This window comes from Semicossyphus pulcher, unplaced genomic scaffold, assembly GCF_022749685.1.
Source record: "Semicossyphus pulcher isolate SPU_LCO1_2020_fin unplaced genomic scaffold, fSemPul1.0.p SCAF_24, whole genome shotgun sequence".
Lineage (NCBI taxonomy): Eukaryota > Metazoa > Chordata > Actinopteri > Labriformes > Labridae > Semicossyphus > Semicossyphus pulcher.
This window is the reverse complement of record NW_027211698.1, coordinates 16,172,544-16,191,563: the sequence shown is the minus strand read 5'-3', so window position 1 is coordinate 16,191,563 and position 19,020 is coordinate 16,172,544. Positions and strand designations below refer to the sequence as shown.

Genomic DNA, 19,020 nt, shown 5'->3' with positions numbered 1-19,020 from the left:
CCTCCCTCAGAGACAGAGGAGCAAACACCATGTCCAAAACAATCGTATGCGTGCGGCATTAAAATAACCTTAGCTGATGATACCATGATTATTGACTCTATTATATCAAACCATGTGATCAAACAGGTTAACATGAACATTCCTTCAGTATTATTAATATATATTAATAATACGAGTTTACTCTATAAACAGGGAGTCAGACAGGTTTAAATGAACAACTGCCTCACAGCGGGAAGAAGAAGAAGATGGTAGGGCGAGCTGCGGTGTTCCCTTTGTTGTGAAATGAACATAAATCAGGATGAAAACATGAAATAAAATGAGATCATTAAAGCTGAAATGTTCTCGTCACTAAAACATGAGGAAGCAGCAGGAACAGTTTTTATTCAAACGACAAGAAGAAGAAATAAGTTCATGTTGGAGTGAGACACGTACGTACACATCAAACTCATGCATCAGCTCATTTGACTTTTTCTTTCAGGTATTTTTCTCCCCTCAGGACGCTGAGGTTTCCCAGCAGCACCTGAATGCACCATCCTTCAGTAACGTGAAGAAAAATGGACGTGACCACGAGACAAACGAGCTGAAACCACAGAAGAAGAAGATGCTGTGAGCTCTGAGCAACTTCCTGTCTCTGGCTGTGTGAAGTGTTTTTATTGGTTTAAAGGGGCGGTCCGTGGTTTCCACAGGTCAGAGGTCGGAGGTCAGGAGGACTGGGCCAGCTGCAGTCTGGCTTCAGAAGACGATGGCGGAGCCTCGATGATTTCTCCGGACATGAACAACTCCTGAAACACAAAACAACCTTTTATGTCCAGTGACCACTTCCTGTCAGTGAGTGGACCTTCACAATAAAGGTCTTTTTCTGGTTGTATCACATCGAACGTGTTAGTAGGATTGTTCAGCAAACAGAAATAATGTGAGCAAGTCCACAGAGAGGGTTCAGCTCCCAGCTGGTGCTCTGTGAGCCTTTAAAGTCGAGCTGAAACGGCATCTCGAGAGTATCTAGCTTCCGTATCGTGACGTATGTCCGAGTGAAACAGGACGTGCAGGCGGGACATATCATTAGAGGGATTTGATTTGATGGTTGAGAAGTGGGCGTAGACAGACGTTCTCCACAGCGCAGCAGCTAGCTAACTGACCGAGCGTTGTTGGTGCTCTGCGGCTAAATGTTGCAGATTGATTGGTTGAAATTGTTTGGTGCTAACTGACGTAAGCACGCGTGTTTTTTTGGGCCTAAATTGTCAAACAGATTCACAATGTTACCGTGATGATCTAAAAGGATTAAAATGACATTTTTCATTTCACCTCGACTTCAAAGCAGGCGTGATGCGTTTACTGACCTTATCGTAAATGACCTTAACGATGAGCGAGCAGCTCGGACACGTGGCCACCTCCTCCCCGTTCTCCAGATCCTCCTTTAAAAAGAATCCAGACAGTCAGAGACTGAACGTTTCAACGATTACAGATCGGACACACAGACACACAGCAGGTCCATCCTAGAGGTGACACTGCTGTGACATCAGCAGTTAAAGAACAGGGCTTACGTCAAACCAAACTCCATTAAGAAAAAGTAGAAATCATATGTGCTCATGTTTGGACAAACTTTAAACAGGATGGAGACACTCACAGAGATATGACTAACTGATCTAACATTCAGTGACGTCAGAGAGATTGTCAGTACGCCGAATTCATCAGAACATCAGTGATTAGTGAAAGTCTTAAAACTTGTTATAGTCAATATTCAAATACATCCATGAAGCTGGAGAGCCTTTAATGTCATGAAATCTAGGTGGAGTTTGGTGGGTAGAACATCATTCATAAGGCTGCTGAACTGAGAAAATTAAGTAATTAAGGGTGTTTGTGACAGAAAAAACAAACGAAACTTCATTAAAAACATTTTTATATCATTGTTCTGATGTCTTCAGGTTACTTTCTTTACAACATAATTCAATTGCTTTAATATAAAAAAATATTAACAATCATGAAATGCGTGCCGAATACATCATCAGACCTCAATGAACTGTAGAAGTCCTTAAAACGTTTTCTTTTACAGGTGAGTGTGTCACTGCAGCAGCGTAAACTTTAAATGAGACGATATTTAAATGAAGTTTGGCGTGTACATGTGGAGTCTACTCTATAGTCTATACTTCAGGAACATTAGTTAGAAGCCGTGTGCTCGGCTAGAAGAGGAGACTTCTTTAATAATAAATATAAAGGAATTGCGTGTATCTGAAGCTAACAGAGAGTTAGCTGTTAGCCTTCAGTTTCTAACCTTAGTGATGGCGAACTTGTCTCCGCAGGGACACGGGAAATAAAACGTCTCCGTGTCCTCCTCAAACTCAAAGTCCTCGATCTCTATTTCGTCGTGAAACACCGACATGTCCCTGAACCCTGCATCTGATCCAGCCTGAGCTGTGGCGCCGTGTGATGACAAGTACCGTATTTGTCTCAGTCGTGTGACGCAGTTCATATCCATGAAGCTGCTGCTGGTGTCCAGCAGGGGGCGTCAGTAGGCCAGAGAGCAGCAGCTAACGGTCACTTTTATTAGAGGTGTCATTTATTGATTATTAATCTAAATCTGGTCCTTCAGAGAACATTCAGATTTCAATATAAACATCAGTAAGACATTATTTTATCTTATTTATATTTTTGTATGAAGGAATGATGAAAAAAAGCACAATCAGGCTACGAACGGAAACATTTCAATTACTCAAACATTTTATACACGTTTATTAAAAGTAAACCGACTGATGCCTTAAACTTGTTAGATTTGAACAGAAGTTTGAAATGAGTCTGAAAAAAAGAGTTTATTACACGTGAAGAATTATTCAGAGTCAGACTCATGAAGCTGAAGTGTTTGTAGCAGCCTGAGCGGAAACCCTCAAACACCAAACATTCATCCTTATCTTTCATTTAACAGTCAGACGGCGTGCAGATGGTGTGTGTGTGAGAGTGATCACTTCCTGCTGCAGGCGGCTCAATGATGCTGTTGTTCACAGCGCCGGCCAATCACTGCCTCCCGTCGACCTGATGGAGGGGGGTCGGTGGGGTGGGGGCAGGACACGGCTCTCTCTCTCTCTGTGTTGAACTTAAAGCTCGGAGCAGCTGGCGGCCGCTCAGGATCCTCCCTGAAGGAGTGATGTGGCATCGAGGAGCCCCCCCTTCTGAGCACGAGGGAAGCGGGAGGTAAAGACCTGGACCCACAGAGACTCGGGGATCCTGAGACTCGGAGAGACTCGTCATGGACCCGGGCGTTCAGGCTTTGGAGCTGGTGGGGGTTGTGCTGGCGGGGGGGGCCTGGCTCTGCTCGCTGGCCTGCACCCTGATGACCTCGTGGCTCACGCTGTCCACCAACCTGCTGCCCACCGAGTCGTACCAGCTGGGCCTGTGGGAGACCTGCGTGGTGCAGGACCTGGGGGGGCTGGAGTGCCGGCCCTACGACGGCATGCTGGGCCTGCCCCCCAACATCCAGCTGGCCCGGATCTTCATGATCCTGACGCTGGCAGCGGGGCTGCTGGGACTCCTGCTGGCCATCCCCGGCCTGCAGGCCGTCGCCTGCTGCCCCGAGCGAGCGGACCCCCGCCACTGCAAGAGGGCTCTGAAGGCTGTGGGGGGGGTGCTGTGCCTGGGGGCCGGGGTCCTGGGGCTGATCCCGGTCTCGTATGTGGCCCACCTGGCGGTCCTACGCTTCTTTGACGAGACGCTGCCTGAGATGGTGCCACGCTGGGACTTCGGGGACGCTCTGTTCTGCGGCTGGACTGGGGGGGTCCTGCACCTGCTGGGGGGGTCGCTGCTGCTCACTTCCTGTTGGTGTCTGCAGAGGGAGTGCTGCAACACACTGGCCCCCATCCCGCAGCGGGGTCAGCCCCCCTTTAAGACCAGGTTCGAGTATGTCTGAGACCTGACCCCCCGCCCCCCCCAACCACCAGGGACCTGCAGACTCAGCACGGGGGCTCGGACACGGTGTGAAAACGTGTCGTTTTCTCTCTGAGGTTCTGACTGACGATGAGATGATGTGAAGCAGCTGGATTCTTAAAGTCTGTCATTCAGAAGCTCATTAAGAAAATCCACAGAAACACAGCAGACTGCGAGAGGAGACGCAGCTGCTTTAGATCCACGTTTTCTCAGTGAGGTTTGTAATGACAGAGTTTAGCAGCACTGAAATGTTTGACATGTTTCTGACCTCTTTGACCTTTACAATGAGCGGTGGTCAGAGAGCTGAGATCAAAGCGCTCTCTGTAAATGCAGAAGTTGTTCTAAAGTTGTTCTAAAGTTGTTCTAAAGTTGTTCTAAAGATGTTCTAAAGATGTTCTAAAGATTGTTTCTGTTTCCTGTTCTGCTCAGATTTCAGTTTCTTGGTTTTAATGCTTTTATATCTTCTTGTATCAGTGTGTTTAAAGTGAGGCGGCGTGCTGCGGTTACATCACTTCCTGTTCAATCAGACGATGAAACGATTGTTATCATGTTGTTGTTGCTGCTGGCGACGGTGAGACCAAATAAACGCTGCAGAATGAAACCAGACGTCTGTTTGTTCGATCTCATGAATCACTGCATCTGAAACATGGGGGGGGGGGGTTGACAGAGCTGCTGTGTGCTGACGAGGTATCACTCTGATGTGTTTTAAGAATCTCAAACATGAACTACAGGTCGACATGTTGGGTCATGTGATCAACGTCTCATTGGCTCCTGCAGCTCAGACCTGCCTTTGTTCTTCCTCACAATACACTCATTATCGCGCGCATGCACACGCGCCCGCGCATGCGCATGCACACGCACACGCACACACACACACACACACACACACTTTTCACGTGTGGCCTGATCGTCTAAAACAGTGTGAGTCAGTGTGACCTCTCACCTGTACCTGTCTCACTGTGTGCATGGACACATCAGGAACAGGCTCTCATCACACAAGGGAATGATTGACAGGTTGGAGTGGGCGGGATCAAACATTTCAAACAGGAAGGTGTGCATCAGGTGTTAACATACCTGAGTGAGGGTCACAGTCAGGCTCAGGCTCATCCCTTCGTACGTTTATCACAGGTTTATAAAGCACTGGATGGAACACAGTCCGCACCTGTGCCGTCTGGGTCAGCCCTCTCTCACCTCCACAGGTCGACCAGAGGAAGCTCGTCCCTTCAGCAGCGCTGCAGCTCAGAGAGGATTCATACCCACTTCACACCTGTTGCAGGTGTTCTCTGAGAGAGGAAGGCACACGATGATGAACATTCAGGTATCAGCAGGAAACATTCACTAGGTGAGACAACCTGACAGCCTCAGGTGTGTGAGCGTGCGTCCCACAGGGTTCAGCTGCTGCAGTGAGGCACAGAGACGCCACGTACGGCCGCCATGTCACGGATCTGATTCAAACTCAGGTCGGACGAACGACAGCCTGTTGTGTGGTCGGAAGTGTTCCTCCTGCTGGGCGTGTGAGTAGCCTGATGGTCTCCACGCGCACGCACAGAGTGGTGCTAACAGCTAACAGCTAACACCTTTAACAGCCGAGGGGCTGAAGATGCTGGTGAGACGATCAGTCCTGTCAGTGCCTCTTGTTCTAATAAAGATTTGATGAACACTTTATTGAAACGTGTGAACAGAAACAGGCCGTTTACGAGCCGTCAGCACAGACTCAGTGTGAGACACGATGAACGATCATGACTTTAGTCTGTGTCGTGTTGAACTTCATCTCTGTGCCGACAGAAAACACTTCATGTTAAAGGAATCAGTGTAAACATCAAGTCCTCGGGCGGCTCGGGTCCTCACAGAGATGCCTGAACACCTGGAGGAACACACTCTGCCAGGACAAACATGAAAGAGACGGAGCTGCAGGATCTCGCAGCACGCTGCCGGCTCTTTAATTGCTCTTTTCCTTTTTGGGACAATGGAGCCGCATTTTATAAAAACCTGGTTTGGGCGAGTTTAGAGACAGGAAGTGAAGCCCTCACCCTCGCATTGTTTCACAGCGGCTCTCATTATGAAGACAAACAGGGAAACGCTGCCACCTCAGGCGGCCCTGCCAGCGCTGACACCCTCCGGTCTGCAGGGAGCAGGACCAGGTTGCAGCACCGTCCTGGTTTGAGTTCACAGCCAGCCGACGGTGGGAACCGCACGTCCCAGCTCTCCCTGTGAGCTTTTTCAGATGTGCAGCTGGCACGCTGACAGCCTGAGATTTAACCTGCATGATGTCCTGCACAGAACTCAGGACGCACAGGACGGGCACCTGTGAGGGCGCCTGCAGACACGACTCAGGGCTAAAGAAAGTCCTCGCTCATGTGGCGTTAAAGAAAAATCAGTGAAAATCGTCACTGACAGAGGAAACTTCTCCGCTCACGGCCTGCAGACCGGTTTCTGTGTGAAGGACTCGAGAGCCTCCATGCAGCTCTCCTACAGCGCTAACACGAGCTAACGCTAGCTTAGAGTCTGCTAAGATCGCTCTCTCTCCGACACTGCAACATGAACTTATTCTGGTCATTAAAATGCACATGTGCACCTCTCTGTTTGCTCTAACTGTTCATCACTGTGACATTCATGCTTTAATATGATCAGTATGGATCATCAGTAACATCTCTGTAATGTTTTACTGTTGTTCAGCTTCCACAAAGGACAGGCGTTATCTATCGTCTGACTATCGCTATCAACCTCCAGCTTGACCTCCAGCTTGACCTCCAGTAGTCCTGTAGTCTCAGTTGAGTGTTTGCTAATAAAATGTGACCCTGCCGCAGGAAGAAGAGATGATCTGTGGAGAGAAACGAGGAAACAACACTGAATGAGTCCGTCTGACGTTCATTAAAACCCCTGAAAGAAACGAGTTCAGAGGGTCGCATCTGGAAACACACACATAACCAATAATACTGTGTGTGTGTGTGTGTGTGCGCGCTCTCAGTATTGTAACAGTCGAGAACAAAAGAGGCTGTTTTCATCTGAGTCCAACAGCAGCAGAAGACAGGAAGTCATTGAGCAGATCACATGGGCTGGTGTGTGTGTGAGAGTGTGTGTGTGAGTGTGTGTGCGTGAGTGTGTGTGTGTGTGTGTGTGTGTGTGTGTGCACACTAAACATGTGTCAGCTAACAGATGGTTTTAATATCACAGACTGAATCACATCCTGACGATTGTCAGCGTGCAAAGACGCACAAAACAACTTCAAAGACAAATTGACCACAAAGAGACACAAAACGACCTCAGAGAGACACAAAACGACCACAAAGAGACACAAAACGACCTCAGAGACACAAAACGACCACAACGACCTCAGAGACACAAAACGACCTCAGAGACACAAAACGACCACAACGACCTCAGAGACACAAAACGACCTCAGAGAGACACAAAACGACCACAAAGAGACACAAAACGACCTCAGAGAGACACAAAACGACCTCAGAGAGACACAAAACGACCACAAAGAGACACAAAACGACCACAAAGAGACACAAAACGACCTCAGAGAGACACAAAACGACCACAAAGAGACACAAAACGACCACAGAGAGACACAAAACGACCTCAGAGACACAAAACGACCACAGAGAGACACAAAACGACCTCAGAGACACAAAACGACCACAGAGACACAAAACGACCTCAGAGACACAAAACGACCACAGAGACACAAAACGACCTCAGAGACACACAAAACGACCACAAAGAGACACAAAACGACCACAGAGACACAAAACGACCACAGAGAGACACAAAACGACCACAGAGACACAAAACGACCTCAGAGAGACACAAAACGACCACAGAGACACAAAACGACCACAGAGAGACACAAAACGACCTCAGAGACACAAAACGACCACAGAGACACAAAACGACCTCAGAGACACAAAACGACCACAAAGAGACACAAAACGACCTCAGAGAGACACAAAACGACCACAAAGAGACACAAAACGACCTCAGAGACACAAAACGACCACAAAGAGACACAAAACGACCTCAGAGACACAAAACGACCTCAGAGAGACAAAACGACCACAAAGAGACACAAAACGACCTCAGAGAGACACAAAACGACCACAAAGAGACACAAAACGACCACAGAGACACAAAACGACCTCAGAGACACAAAACGACCACAGAGACACAAAACGACCAAAAAGAGACACAAAACGACTCAGAGAGACACAAAACGACCTCAGAGAGACACAAAACGACCACAGAGACACAAAACGACCACAAAGAGACACAAAACGACCTCAGAGACACAAAACGACCACAAAGAGACACAAAACGACCTCAGAGACACAAAACGACCTCAGAGAGACAAAACGACCACGAAGAGACACAAAACGACCTCAGAGAGACACAAAACGACCACAAAGAGACACAAAACGACCACAGAGACACAAAACGACCTCAGAGACACAAAACGACCTCAGAGACACAAAACGACCACAAAGAGACACAAAACGACCACAGAGACACAAAACGACCTCAGAGACACAAAACGACCACAGAGACACAAAACGACCACAAAGAGACACAAAACGACCTCAGAGACACAAAACGACCTCAGAGAGACACAAAACGACCTCAGAGACACAAAACGACCTCAGAGAGACACAAAACAACCTCAGAGAGACAAAACGACCACAGAGACACAAAACGACCTCAGAGACACAAAACGACCACAGAGACACAAAACGACCTCAGAGAGACACAAAACAACCACAGAGACACAAAACGACCTCAGAGACACAAAACGACCACAGAGACACAAAACGACCACAAAGAGACACAAAACGACCTCAGAGAGACACAAAACGACCTCAGAGAGACACAAAACGACCACGAAGAGACACAAAACGACCTCAGAGAGACACAAAACGACCTCAGAGACACAAAACGACCACAAAGAGACACAAAACGACCTCAGAGAGACACAAAACGACCACAAAGAGACACAAAACGACCTCAGAGAGACACAAAACGACCACAAAGAGACACAAAACGACCTCAGAGAGACACAAAACGACCACAAAGAGACACAAAACGACCACAGAGAGACACAAAACGACCTCAGAGAGACACAAAACGACCACAGAGACACAAAACGACCACAGAGAGACACAAAACGACCTCAGAGAGACACAAAACGACCACAGAGACACAAAACGACCTCAGAGACACAAAACGACCACAGAGACACAAAACGACCACAAAGAGACACAAAACGACCTCAGAGAGACACAAAACGACCACGAAGAGACACAAAACGACCTCAGAGAGACACAAAACGACCACAAAGAGACACAAAACGACCTCAGAGAGACACAAAACGACCACAAAGAGACACAAAACGACCTCAGAGAGACACAAAACGACCACAAAGAGACACAAAACGACCTCAGAGAGACACAAAACGACCTCAGAGACACAAAACGACCACAGAGACACAAAACGACCTCAGAGACACACAAAACGACCACAAAGAGACACAAAACGACCACAGAGAGACACAAAACGACCACAGAGACACAAAACGACCACAGAGAGACACAAAACGACCTCAGAGACACAAAACGACCACAGAGACACAAAACGACCTCAGAGACACAAAACGACCTCAGAGAGACAAAACGACCACAAAGAGACACAAAACGACCTCAGAGACACAAAACGACCACAGAGACACAAAACGACCTCAGAGACACACAAAACGACCACAAAGAGACACAAAACGACCACAGAGAGACACAAAACGACCACAGAGACACAAAACGACCACAGAGAGACACAAAACGACCTCAGAGACACAAAACGACCACAGAGACACAAAACGACCTCAGAGACACAAAACGACCACAGAGACACAAAACGACCTCAGAGACACAAAACGACCACAGAGACACAAAACGACCACAAAGAGACACAAAACGACCACAGAGACACAAAACGACCTCAGAGACACAAAACGACCACAGAGACACAAAACGACCACAAAGAGACACAAAACGACTCAGAGAGACACAAAACGACCTCAGAGAGACACAAAACGACCACAAAGAGACACAAAACGACCACAAAGAGACACAAAACGACCTCAGAGACACAAAACGACCACAAAGAGACACAAAACGACCTCAGAGACACAAAACGAACTCAGAGAGACAAAACGACCACGAAGAGACACAAAACGACCTCAGAGAGACACAAAACGACCACAAAGAGACACAAAACGACCTCAGAGACACAAAACGACCTCAGAGAGACACAAAACGACCACAAAGAGACACAAAACGACCTCAGAGACACAAAACGACCTCAGAGACACAAAACGACCACAAAGAGACACAAAACGACCTCAGAGAGACACAAAACGACCTCAGAGACACAAAACGACCACAAAGAGACACAAAACGACCTCAGAGAGACACAAAACGACCTCAGAGAGACACAAAACGACCACGAAGAGACACAAAACGACCTCAGAGAGACACAAAACGACCACAAAGAGACACAAAACGACCTCAGAGAGACACAAAACGACCACAAAGAGACACAAAACGACCTCAGAGAGACACAAAACGACCACAAAGAGACACAAAACGACCTCAGAGAGACACAAAACGACCACAAAGAGACACAAAACGACCACAGAGAGACACAAAACGACCACAGAGAGACACAAAACGACCTCAGAGAGACACAAAACGACCACAAAGAGACACAAAACGACCTCAGAGAGACACAAAACGACCACAAAGAGACACAAAACGACCACAGAGACACAAAACGACCACAGAGACACAAAACGACCTCAGAGAGACACAAAACGACCACAAAGAGACACAAAACGACCTCAGAGACACAAAACGACCTCAGAGACACAAAACAACCTCAGAGAGACAAAACGACCACAGAGACACAAAACGACCTCAGAGACACAAAACGACCACAGAGACACAAAACGACCACAAAGAGACACAAAACGACCTCAGAGAGACACAAAACGACCTCAGAGAGACACAAAACGACCACGAAGAGACACAAAACGACCTCAGAGAGACACAAAACGACCACAAAGAGACACAAAACGACCTCAGAGAGAGACAAAACGACCACAGAGACACAAAACGACCTCAGAGACACAAAACGACCACAGAGACACAAAACGACCACAAAGAGACACAAAACGACCTCAGAGAGACACAAAACGACCTCAGAGAGACACAAAACGACCACGAAGAGACACAAAACGACCACAAAGAGACACAAAACGACCTCAGAGAGACACAAAACGACCACAAAGAGACACAAAACGACCACAGAGAGACACAAAACGACCACAAAGAGACACAAAACGACCACAGAGACACAAAACGACCACAGAGAGACACAAAACGACCACAAAGAGACACAAAACGACCTCAAAGAGACACAAAACGACCACAGAGAGACACAAAACGACCTCAGAGAGACACAAAACGACCACAGAGACACAAAACGACCACAAAGAGACACAAAACGACCTCAGAGAGACACAAAACGACCACGAAGAGACACAAAACGACCTCAGAGAGACACAAAACGACCACAAAGAGACACAAAACGACCTCAGAGAGACACAAAACGACCACAAAGAGACACAAAACGACCTCAGAGAGACACAAAACGACCACAAAGAGACACAAAACGACCACAGAGAGACACAAAACGACCTCAGAGAGACACAAAACGACCTCAGAGAGACACAAAACGACCACAGAGACACAAAACGACCACAGAGAGACACAAAACGACCTCAGAGAGACACAAAACGACCACAAAGAGACACAAAACGACCACAGAGACACAAAACGACCACAGAGACACAAAACGACCTCAGAGACACAAAACGACCACAGAGACACAAAACGACCTCAGAGACACAAAACGACCACAAAGAGACACAAAACGACCACAAAGAGACACAAAACGACCACAGAGAGACACAAAACGACCTCAGAGAGACACAAAACGACCACAAAGAGACACAAAACGACCACAGAGACACAAAACGACCACAGAGAGACACAAAACGACCTCAGAGAGACACAAAACGACCACAAAGAGACACAAAACGACCACAGAGACACAAAACGACCTCAGAGACACAAAACGACCTCAGAGACACAAAACGACCACAAAGAGACGTGTGGATGGTTGAGGCCGCTACATGACTGACAGAGGGGCTGATGACTCGTTATCTGTTCACACAAATCTGACCTCAGACCAAAAATAAAATGTCAAATATTTCATCGTATTTCATTGAACTCTTTTTTGTTAAATAAAAGTCGTTTCTCAGATCTGTTTCAGCTTCGTAAAATTAAGATTTAAGATAAAAATGTTTTATTGAGCTTCAGAAGAGGGAGGATTCATTCTGCATATGACAATAACCTTATTTAAATGTATTAACTAAAGAACATGGGTTTCACAGGAAGTGCACAGTTTCTGTTGTGAAGGGGAAATAATCCTGTGTTTTTATTGTTCTAAAGGCAGAGTGAATATAAATGTAAGAAACACAATAAAAACTCACCTCAGTGTAAAACACAGAAACTTCCAGAAGAAGTCCTGACATCAGCGTCCTCACTGTTTCCACCCCAACTCTCCCACCATCTGAGAGTATTCACTGCCCCCTGGTGGTCACTGTGGGTCACTACAACACATCATTACACATTATCAGACATTATGCCAGAGTGATTTGTGAGCTCAGATATTATTACCATCTGTAAACGTTGATGTTCTTTCTCAACAGACAGAAATGATGAGAGTATTCACTGCCCCCTGGTGGTCACTGTGAGTCACTACAACACAACAGATCCACACTCATTACTCATAATCAGGCTGAGGGTCATTAAAACAGATCGGTCAGGCTGCCCAGGAAGTCAGGCACAGAAACAGCTTCAGTCAACTTTCAAAATAAAACCCCCTGTGCAGACTTCAAATAGTTTATAACAACACTTCATCATTTTTTACAGTGTAGCCGGCTAAAACCACAAAACTCATAAAAATGAACCAATCACCTTTAAGGACAGACGTTCGGCTCTCTGAGTCCAGGCTGAAGGGATCAGCTAACGCTAACGCTAGCATGGTTAGATATGAAACATCAGTGAGGTCATAATGAACAAACACCTGAAAACTTCCCCTGCTTGTTGTAACATTGTCATCAGACAGCTTCACTTACTGCTGATGAGCCTCAAAACTAACTCCTAATAACAATCTGTAAAATACTTTTCAAAATAAAAGTTCAAAATATCTGTTGCTTTGTGAAGGCGTCAGGTTGGCTCATTGAGACGAAACATTTCTCATCAAATCAAATCAGCAAAATAATTCTGAATGAGCTCCAACAGTAAAATCACGATTTCACTTTGATGCATGAGAGAGACTCTGTTCACCACCAGAGGGCGCCACCTCCCCGTCTCTGAGGAGACGCTGGCCGTTTACAGGAGACCAGTTTTTCATCTCAGATTTAAGGAGGAAAATCTCCCGACCTGAGGAAGGTGAACAGCTGTCCTCTGCTCCCTCCCGTGAGGAGGTCACGCTGCTCCCTCCCGTGAGGAGGTCATGCTGCCCGGGCTCAGGCTGGGAGGCTTTTCTTCAGGATCATGTTCAGCAGGATTCAGCAGGATTCAGCAGAGCGGCCGTCTGGAGCAAAATGATCAACATTAAATATGTGAATCAATAATCTAAAAACAAGAACAACCCTGCTTCTGTCAAAACTGCAACATTTTATTCTGAAAAACCTCACAACAGGAAACAACACGTAAAAAAAGATGATTGAAAAAGAAAGAAAGAAAATATACAACATGAACCATAAACTCAAACACTTCCTGGATACACAGGAAGTGATGACAGTAACACTTTATCTCAAGGTCTGTCGTCACCTCCAATGAGATCTGAGACGCACAATGACTCCCATGATGCTTTGAGGGAAGTAAACAGAAAATATAATGTTCACAGGTGCTGAATTAGCTGTTAGCAGTGTGACGTGTGCAGAGAATCACTGAATACTTTGAAACTGAAGGAAACTAAAAACAGGTTTTTATTTCTGGAGATTTATTCTGAAGGGACATCAGCGAAGAGGAAGTCACACTGAATCTAGACATGTGTGTGAGTGTGTGTGTGTGTGTGTGTGTGTGTGTGTGTGTATGTTCAGACAGGACTCTGAGAAAGGGAGTGAGTGTTTTAAAGCTCCTCAATGAGTTAAAACACAATGGCTCACTTCCTGTCACCTGTCTGTGACCTCACAGTGTCACGTTTTTAACCAAAAGATTTTTAGAGTAAACGTTTCCACTCACAGGTTTAGAGACGTGTGGAGTGTAAAAGTGTTTTCCTCTGAGTTTAAACTGAATCTCTTCTTCAGACAGGAAGTCAATCGATCAACACAACCTAGATCAGATATACGTGCAGGACACCTCCACGCTGATTACAGACACGAGGTTCTTCCTCCTCTTTCTGTTACTGAACAAGTTTAAAAATCGAAGAGCTACAAGTGGATCATTGATTAGGGGCGGAATCGAACACACGTCCCTGCAGCTGGGAGCGGCCCAACGGCGTCCTGACGAGTTCAAACAGGATTCAGATCCTCCAGAGGATGAGCACCAAACCCACGACTGTCATTAGGAAGTCAAATGTCCTCAGTGTGTCCCAGCAACCATCCTCCTCTTCCTCCTCCTCCTCCTCCTCCTCTACACCGTCTCTCCCTGGTTGTTGTTGCTCAGTCTCTTATGAAACCTGCGCCATGACTGCAGCGTCTTCCCGGACCAGATCCAGAAGCCTGACGTGATGCCGACGATCATGGTCATCAGGTATTTGATCATGAACACGGTGAAGTCGGGCGTCAGCGGAACAAAGTTTCTGGCCGGGCACGGCACGGCGAAGCGTTTGCAGGTCTGCATGTGCCACGTCCTCTCCCACTGCGGCCGGAACGCCTGCTCATAGAAGTAGCAGGCGATGACGATGGTGGCGGGCACGGTGTACAGCACGCTGAACACGCCGATCCGGACCATCAGCTTCTCCAGCTTCTCTGTCTTGGTGCCGTCGTGCTTCATGATGGTGCGGATGCGGAAAAGCGACACAAAGCCGGCCAGAAGGAAGGACGTGCCGATGAAGAGGTAGACGAAGAGAGGTGCCAGGACGAAGCCCCGCAGAGCGTCCAGATTGTAGATCCCCACGTAGCAGACCCCGGTGAGCAGGTCGCCATCCACCTGCCCCATCGCCAGGATGGTGATGGTTTTAACTGCCGGCACTGCCCAGGCCACCAAGTGGAAGTACTGTGAGTTAGACTCAATGGCCTCATGGCCCCACTTCATCCCGGCCGAGAGGAACCAGGTGAGTGACAGGATCACCCACCAGATGGAGCTGGCCATGCCAAAGAAGTAGAGGATCATGAAGAGAATGGTGCACCCCTCCTTCTTGGTGCCCTGAGCCACCATCTTGTAGCCGTCCACACTGAACGCATCGACACACACCACTTTGTCCTCCAGCAAGAAGCCAGCGGCATAGGCAACCGCCACCATGAAGTAACATCCAGACAGGAAGATGATCGGCCTCTCTGGGTATCGAAACCTCCTCATGTCCACCAGGTAGGTGAGCACGGTGAACAGGGTGCTCACGCAGCACAGAACGGACCAGATACCGACCCACAGCCGGCCAAACTTTAGCTCCTCCTCACGGAAGTACATCAGTCCGTTGGGCTTGGACGCCTCACAGGGGGCCCCACAGTCCTTCACCCCCAGGAAGTGGTAGTTGAGGTAAGGGGGCACCTGGAGCTTCAGGGGGCAGGAGAAGGGCTGGTTCGTGTGGATGTATGGGGGCAGGGTCAGGAGCTCAGGGAGGTTGGGGGTGGGGTCTGAGGTGGGGCTGTCCGTGTCTGTTGTGTTCTGACCCACGCAGATCTCTCCTGCACCGTGCACTGGGAAGTTCTCGCAGCGCAGCCTCTCTGGCCACTGGAAGCCAAATTTATTCATGAGCGCCTCGCAGCCCTGCCGAGCCCGCTCGCACAGAGACCTGCAGGGAGGGATGGCCTGCTCCAGAACCGTGCACACCGGTGCGTACATGGAGCACAGGAAGAACTTGAGGTCCACAGAGCACTGGACCTTCACCAGCGGGTAAAACTGGTGGACCTCCAGCCCAGCGTCCTCCTGGTTGGTGTGTCCCAGCAGGTTGGGCATGATGGTCTGGTTGTAGGCGATGTCCGTGCACAGGGGGATGGAGATGGGCTGGCAGAAGCCGTGCTCAGGGATGGAAATGCCCTTCTCATACTGAGCTGCGCATGGCAGGAGGAGTAGCACCAGGAGCAGAGTGCAGCCCGTTATCCAAACTCTGCACCAGCTCCTCCACACTGCCATGACAGAGCACTCACACAAGAAGTTTCCACGAAGAAGAAGCTCCTGAGAAAGATGCAACTGTTCAGCAGCAAAGACTCCAGAAGAAGTCGGTCCTGCTCCTGCTGCTGAGTTTCACCGAGAATGACTGAGTCAGGAGCTCTTTACTGCTGCATCCTCAATGACCCGAATCGTGGTGTTTGTTCCTCTCCAGCTGACTGTCAGTCCGGATCCAGGGAGAGACATCACTCATGACGAGCAGCAGGTCGTCCTCCGTCTCTTTCTGAGCACGCACACGGCAGTGGAAACTTTTCTTTGTTGATAAGAAGCTCGGGGGGCTCTTCTCCCTCCGCGCAGGCTGCAGGACTGACTCTCTCATCACACTGACTCCTCACTCAGCCGGCCGGTTTCCAGGCCCTCCCCCACCGCTATTCCCCGTAGGAGGGGGCGCCTGGAAACTCCTCTGCCTCTCTGCTCCAATCAAACGCTTTGTTATGTTGCTCTTCTCGCCTCTGATAGGTCGGTGGAGGTGAAGGGGGCGGGGCGTTGCACAGTGAACATGAAGACATTCAGTGTACATTTGTGTGTTACTTTACTACTAAAAGTACAAACACTACTGCACACTACAGCACAGGTGTTACACTATTATACATACTCTATCATACTACGTTAGCCTCATGATGCTTTCAGGTGTCCCTCAGATAAATTAAGTAAGTTTTAATATTTTTTAAATTAAATCTTTCATAATGATTTCAGCATAAAATTTAATTTAGATTTAAATTTAACAGAAAAGATCTGAATTATTTTGCTGTTTCTCAATTTAAAGAATAATGAATTATTAAATAATCTTAATGCTAAATAAAGTTAGCATTTAGCAAACATCAGTTTTTTGTAATAAAAATGATTTTAACCTCGTAAAGACCCCGAAAAGAAGCGGCTGTGTCGCCTGTCACGTGATCATTTTATGAATATTATTCAGAATACTTTTACATTTTATAATTTCTGACATTTAATAATTAGACACGTGAATGTTTTTAATGCAACAAAAAGATTTTCTGAGTCTGTTTCTGTCAAACTCAAAGAATCTTTAAAAACTGAAGTTTATTTAAAAAAATACGACCAACATTTCAAAAAGTGACGTCACGAAGAATCACAAACTGAACTCTGCAGTCTCATTCAATATATAAAATATGAATTAATTATAAGCACACACACTCACACACACACACACACACACACACACACACACACACACACACACACACACACACACACACAGCTCGATCTGCAAAACCACCACAGAGCTGCAGTGAGTAATTGAAGGTAAACATTTTAACAGCAGCGCGGTTTGTTTTGTTTTCTCACCAGGTTTGAGTTGAATCATCGGTTTACCTCCTTTACCTGCCTGAATGTCTCATTTGAGTACAACGAAAAGATGTTTTCATATCAAAGAAAAGTCAAAGAAGCACAAAGAACACCGATAAAGAAACTTTTAAATATTAAGTTTATTTTGAAAATCTTTTTATCCTGACAGCTGCTGTGTGTCATTTCTCTGCTCTTATTTCGTAAAGGCAGTCAGTTTTTATGGATGTGATGGAACAAAGTGAGAATGAGCCCTTGATTCAGTGACTTGACTCCGCCCCCTGACTCCGCCCCCTACCCCGCCACCAGGACAGCTCTTCTTCTCTGCTGTTGATTGTCACTTTCTGTCGGCCTTCTTCAGACGATTTCTTTAACAGATGGTTTTCAACATGAACCCCTGTTCATAGGAATGAACCTCCCCGCTCCCCCCGAAGTACAACACCCTGTCCAGATGAAAAGCCGGCCTGTGGGGGGCTCTGGGGGAGCCGGGCTGAGGGATTCCTCTGGAAACACTGGAAGCTGTGCTGAGCAGCACATATTAACATCATGTTACCGTCCCATTCACATGTTAACATGACGAGCTGCGAGGGCAGATGCACTCGGGGACAGCAGGGACAAAGGAGCTCCGCCCACAGGTCAGAGCAGAGAAGAAGACTGGAGATAAAAGAAGAAGAAGAAGAAGAAGAAGAAGAGGAGAGGCCAGGAAGAGGACAAAGACAGTTTTTGAGGGGGCGTGGCCAGGGGGCGGGGCCAGGATCCAGTTCACCCAGTAACACATTATAATGATTATTATTATTATAATTACTATTATTATTGCTAATAATAATGATAATAATAATAACATATATATATATAGCATTTAGTGAGCTCATAATTTATTTGTTTAGTATTTAGCTGCTGCCTCATTTAGTTGAGTTGTATTAGTCACTGTACACATTTGGTTGTTAAAATGTGTTTTAGCTTTAGCAAACATTAGCCGCTAGCTTCCTCATGGATAGTTAGCTTTGTTGCTGTTTGATCAGCTGCCTCGGTTTGTTTTGTCTCTGTGTTTAACACACTGTTTTCACTGAGTTAGCATCGCGGGGCAGAATAACACAGTAGCTTTGTAAGACACGTTAGCGTTAGCCGACGATGTGCTGAAAGTTGAGGAAACTTAAAGTTTATTGAGAGAAAACAAAAGAAAAAGTGTCTTTGAGATTAAAAATAACTCGAGTCCAACTTGTCAATCGTCTGATTCTTCAGAGGCCACATTTCAAAGGCTGCTGAGCGTTCTGATTTATTTATGATGACGTGTTCGAGTGCCGTGAATGAATTTCTGTCATCAAACGACAAACAGAGTTAAATATGC

At 47.0% G+C, this 19,020-nt stretch overlaps 3 protein-coding genes across 3 annotated transcripts; 1 reads left to right on the top strand and 2 right to left on the bottom strand.

Moving 5' to 3' along the window:
- Window positions 1-370: 370 nt before the first annotated feature.
- Window positions 371-2,416, bottom strand: LOC138603377 (diphthamide biosynthesis protein 3-like). Its single transcript, XM_069675126.1, has 3 exons — window positions 2,270-2,416; window positions 1,338-1,412; window positions 371-782 (listed from the first exon to the last, which is right to left on the bottom strand). The coding sequence occupies exons 1-3, from the start codon at window positions 2,375-2,377 to the stop codon at window positions 702-704; spliced, it is 264 nt and encodes an 87-aa protein (XP_069531227.1). The 5' UTR covers window positions 2,378-2,416; the 3' UTR covers window positions 371-701.
- A 728-nt stretch (window positions 2,417-3,144) lies between these two features.
- Window positions 3,145-4,489, top strand: LOC138603376 (putative claudin-24). The gene has a single exon (XM_069675125.1). The coding sequence runs from the start codon at window positions 3,239-3,241 to the stop codon at window positions 3,893-3,895; it is 657 nt and encodes a 218-aa protein (XP_069531226.1). The 5' UTR covers window positions 3,145-3,238; the 3' UTR covers window positions 3,896-4,489.
- A 10,183-nt stretch (window positions 4,490-14,672) lies between these two features.
- On the bottom strand, window positions 14,673-16,334 carry LOC138603374 (frizzled-7-A-like). Its single transcript, XM_069675123.1, has one exon. It carries the CDS (start codon window positions 16,332-16,334, stop codon window positions 14,673-14,675), a length of 1,662 nt encoding a protein of 553 aa, XP_069531224.1.
- Between the last annotated feature and the right edge of the window lie 2,686 nt (window positions 16,335-19,020).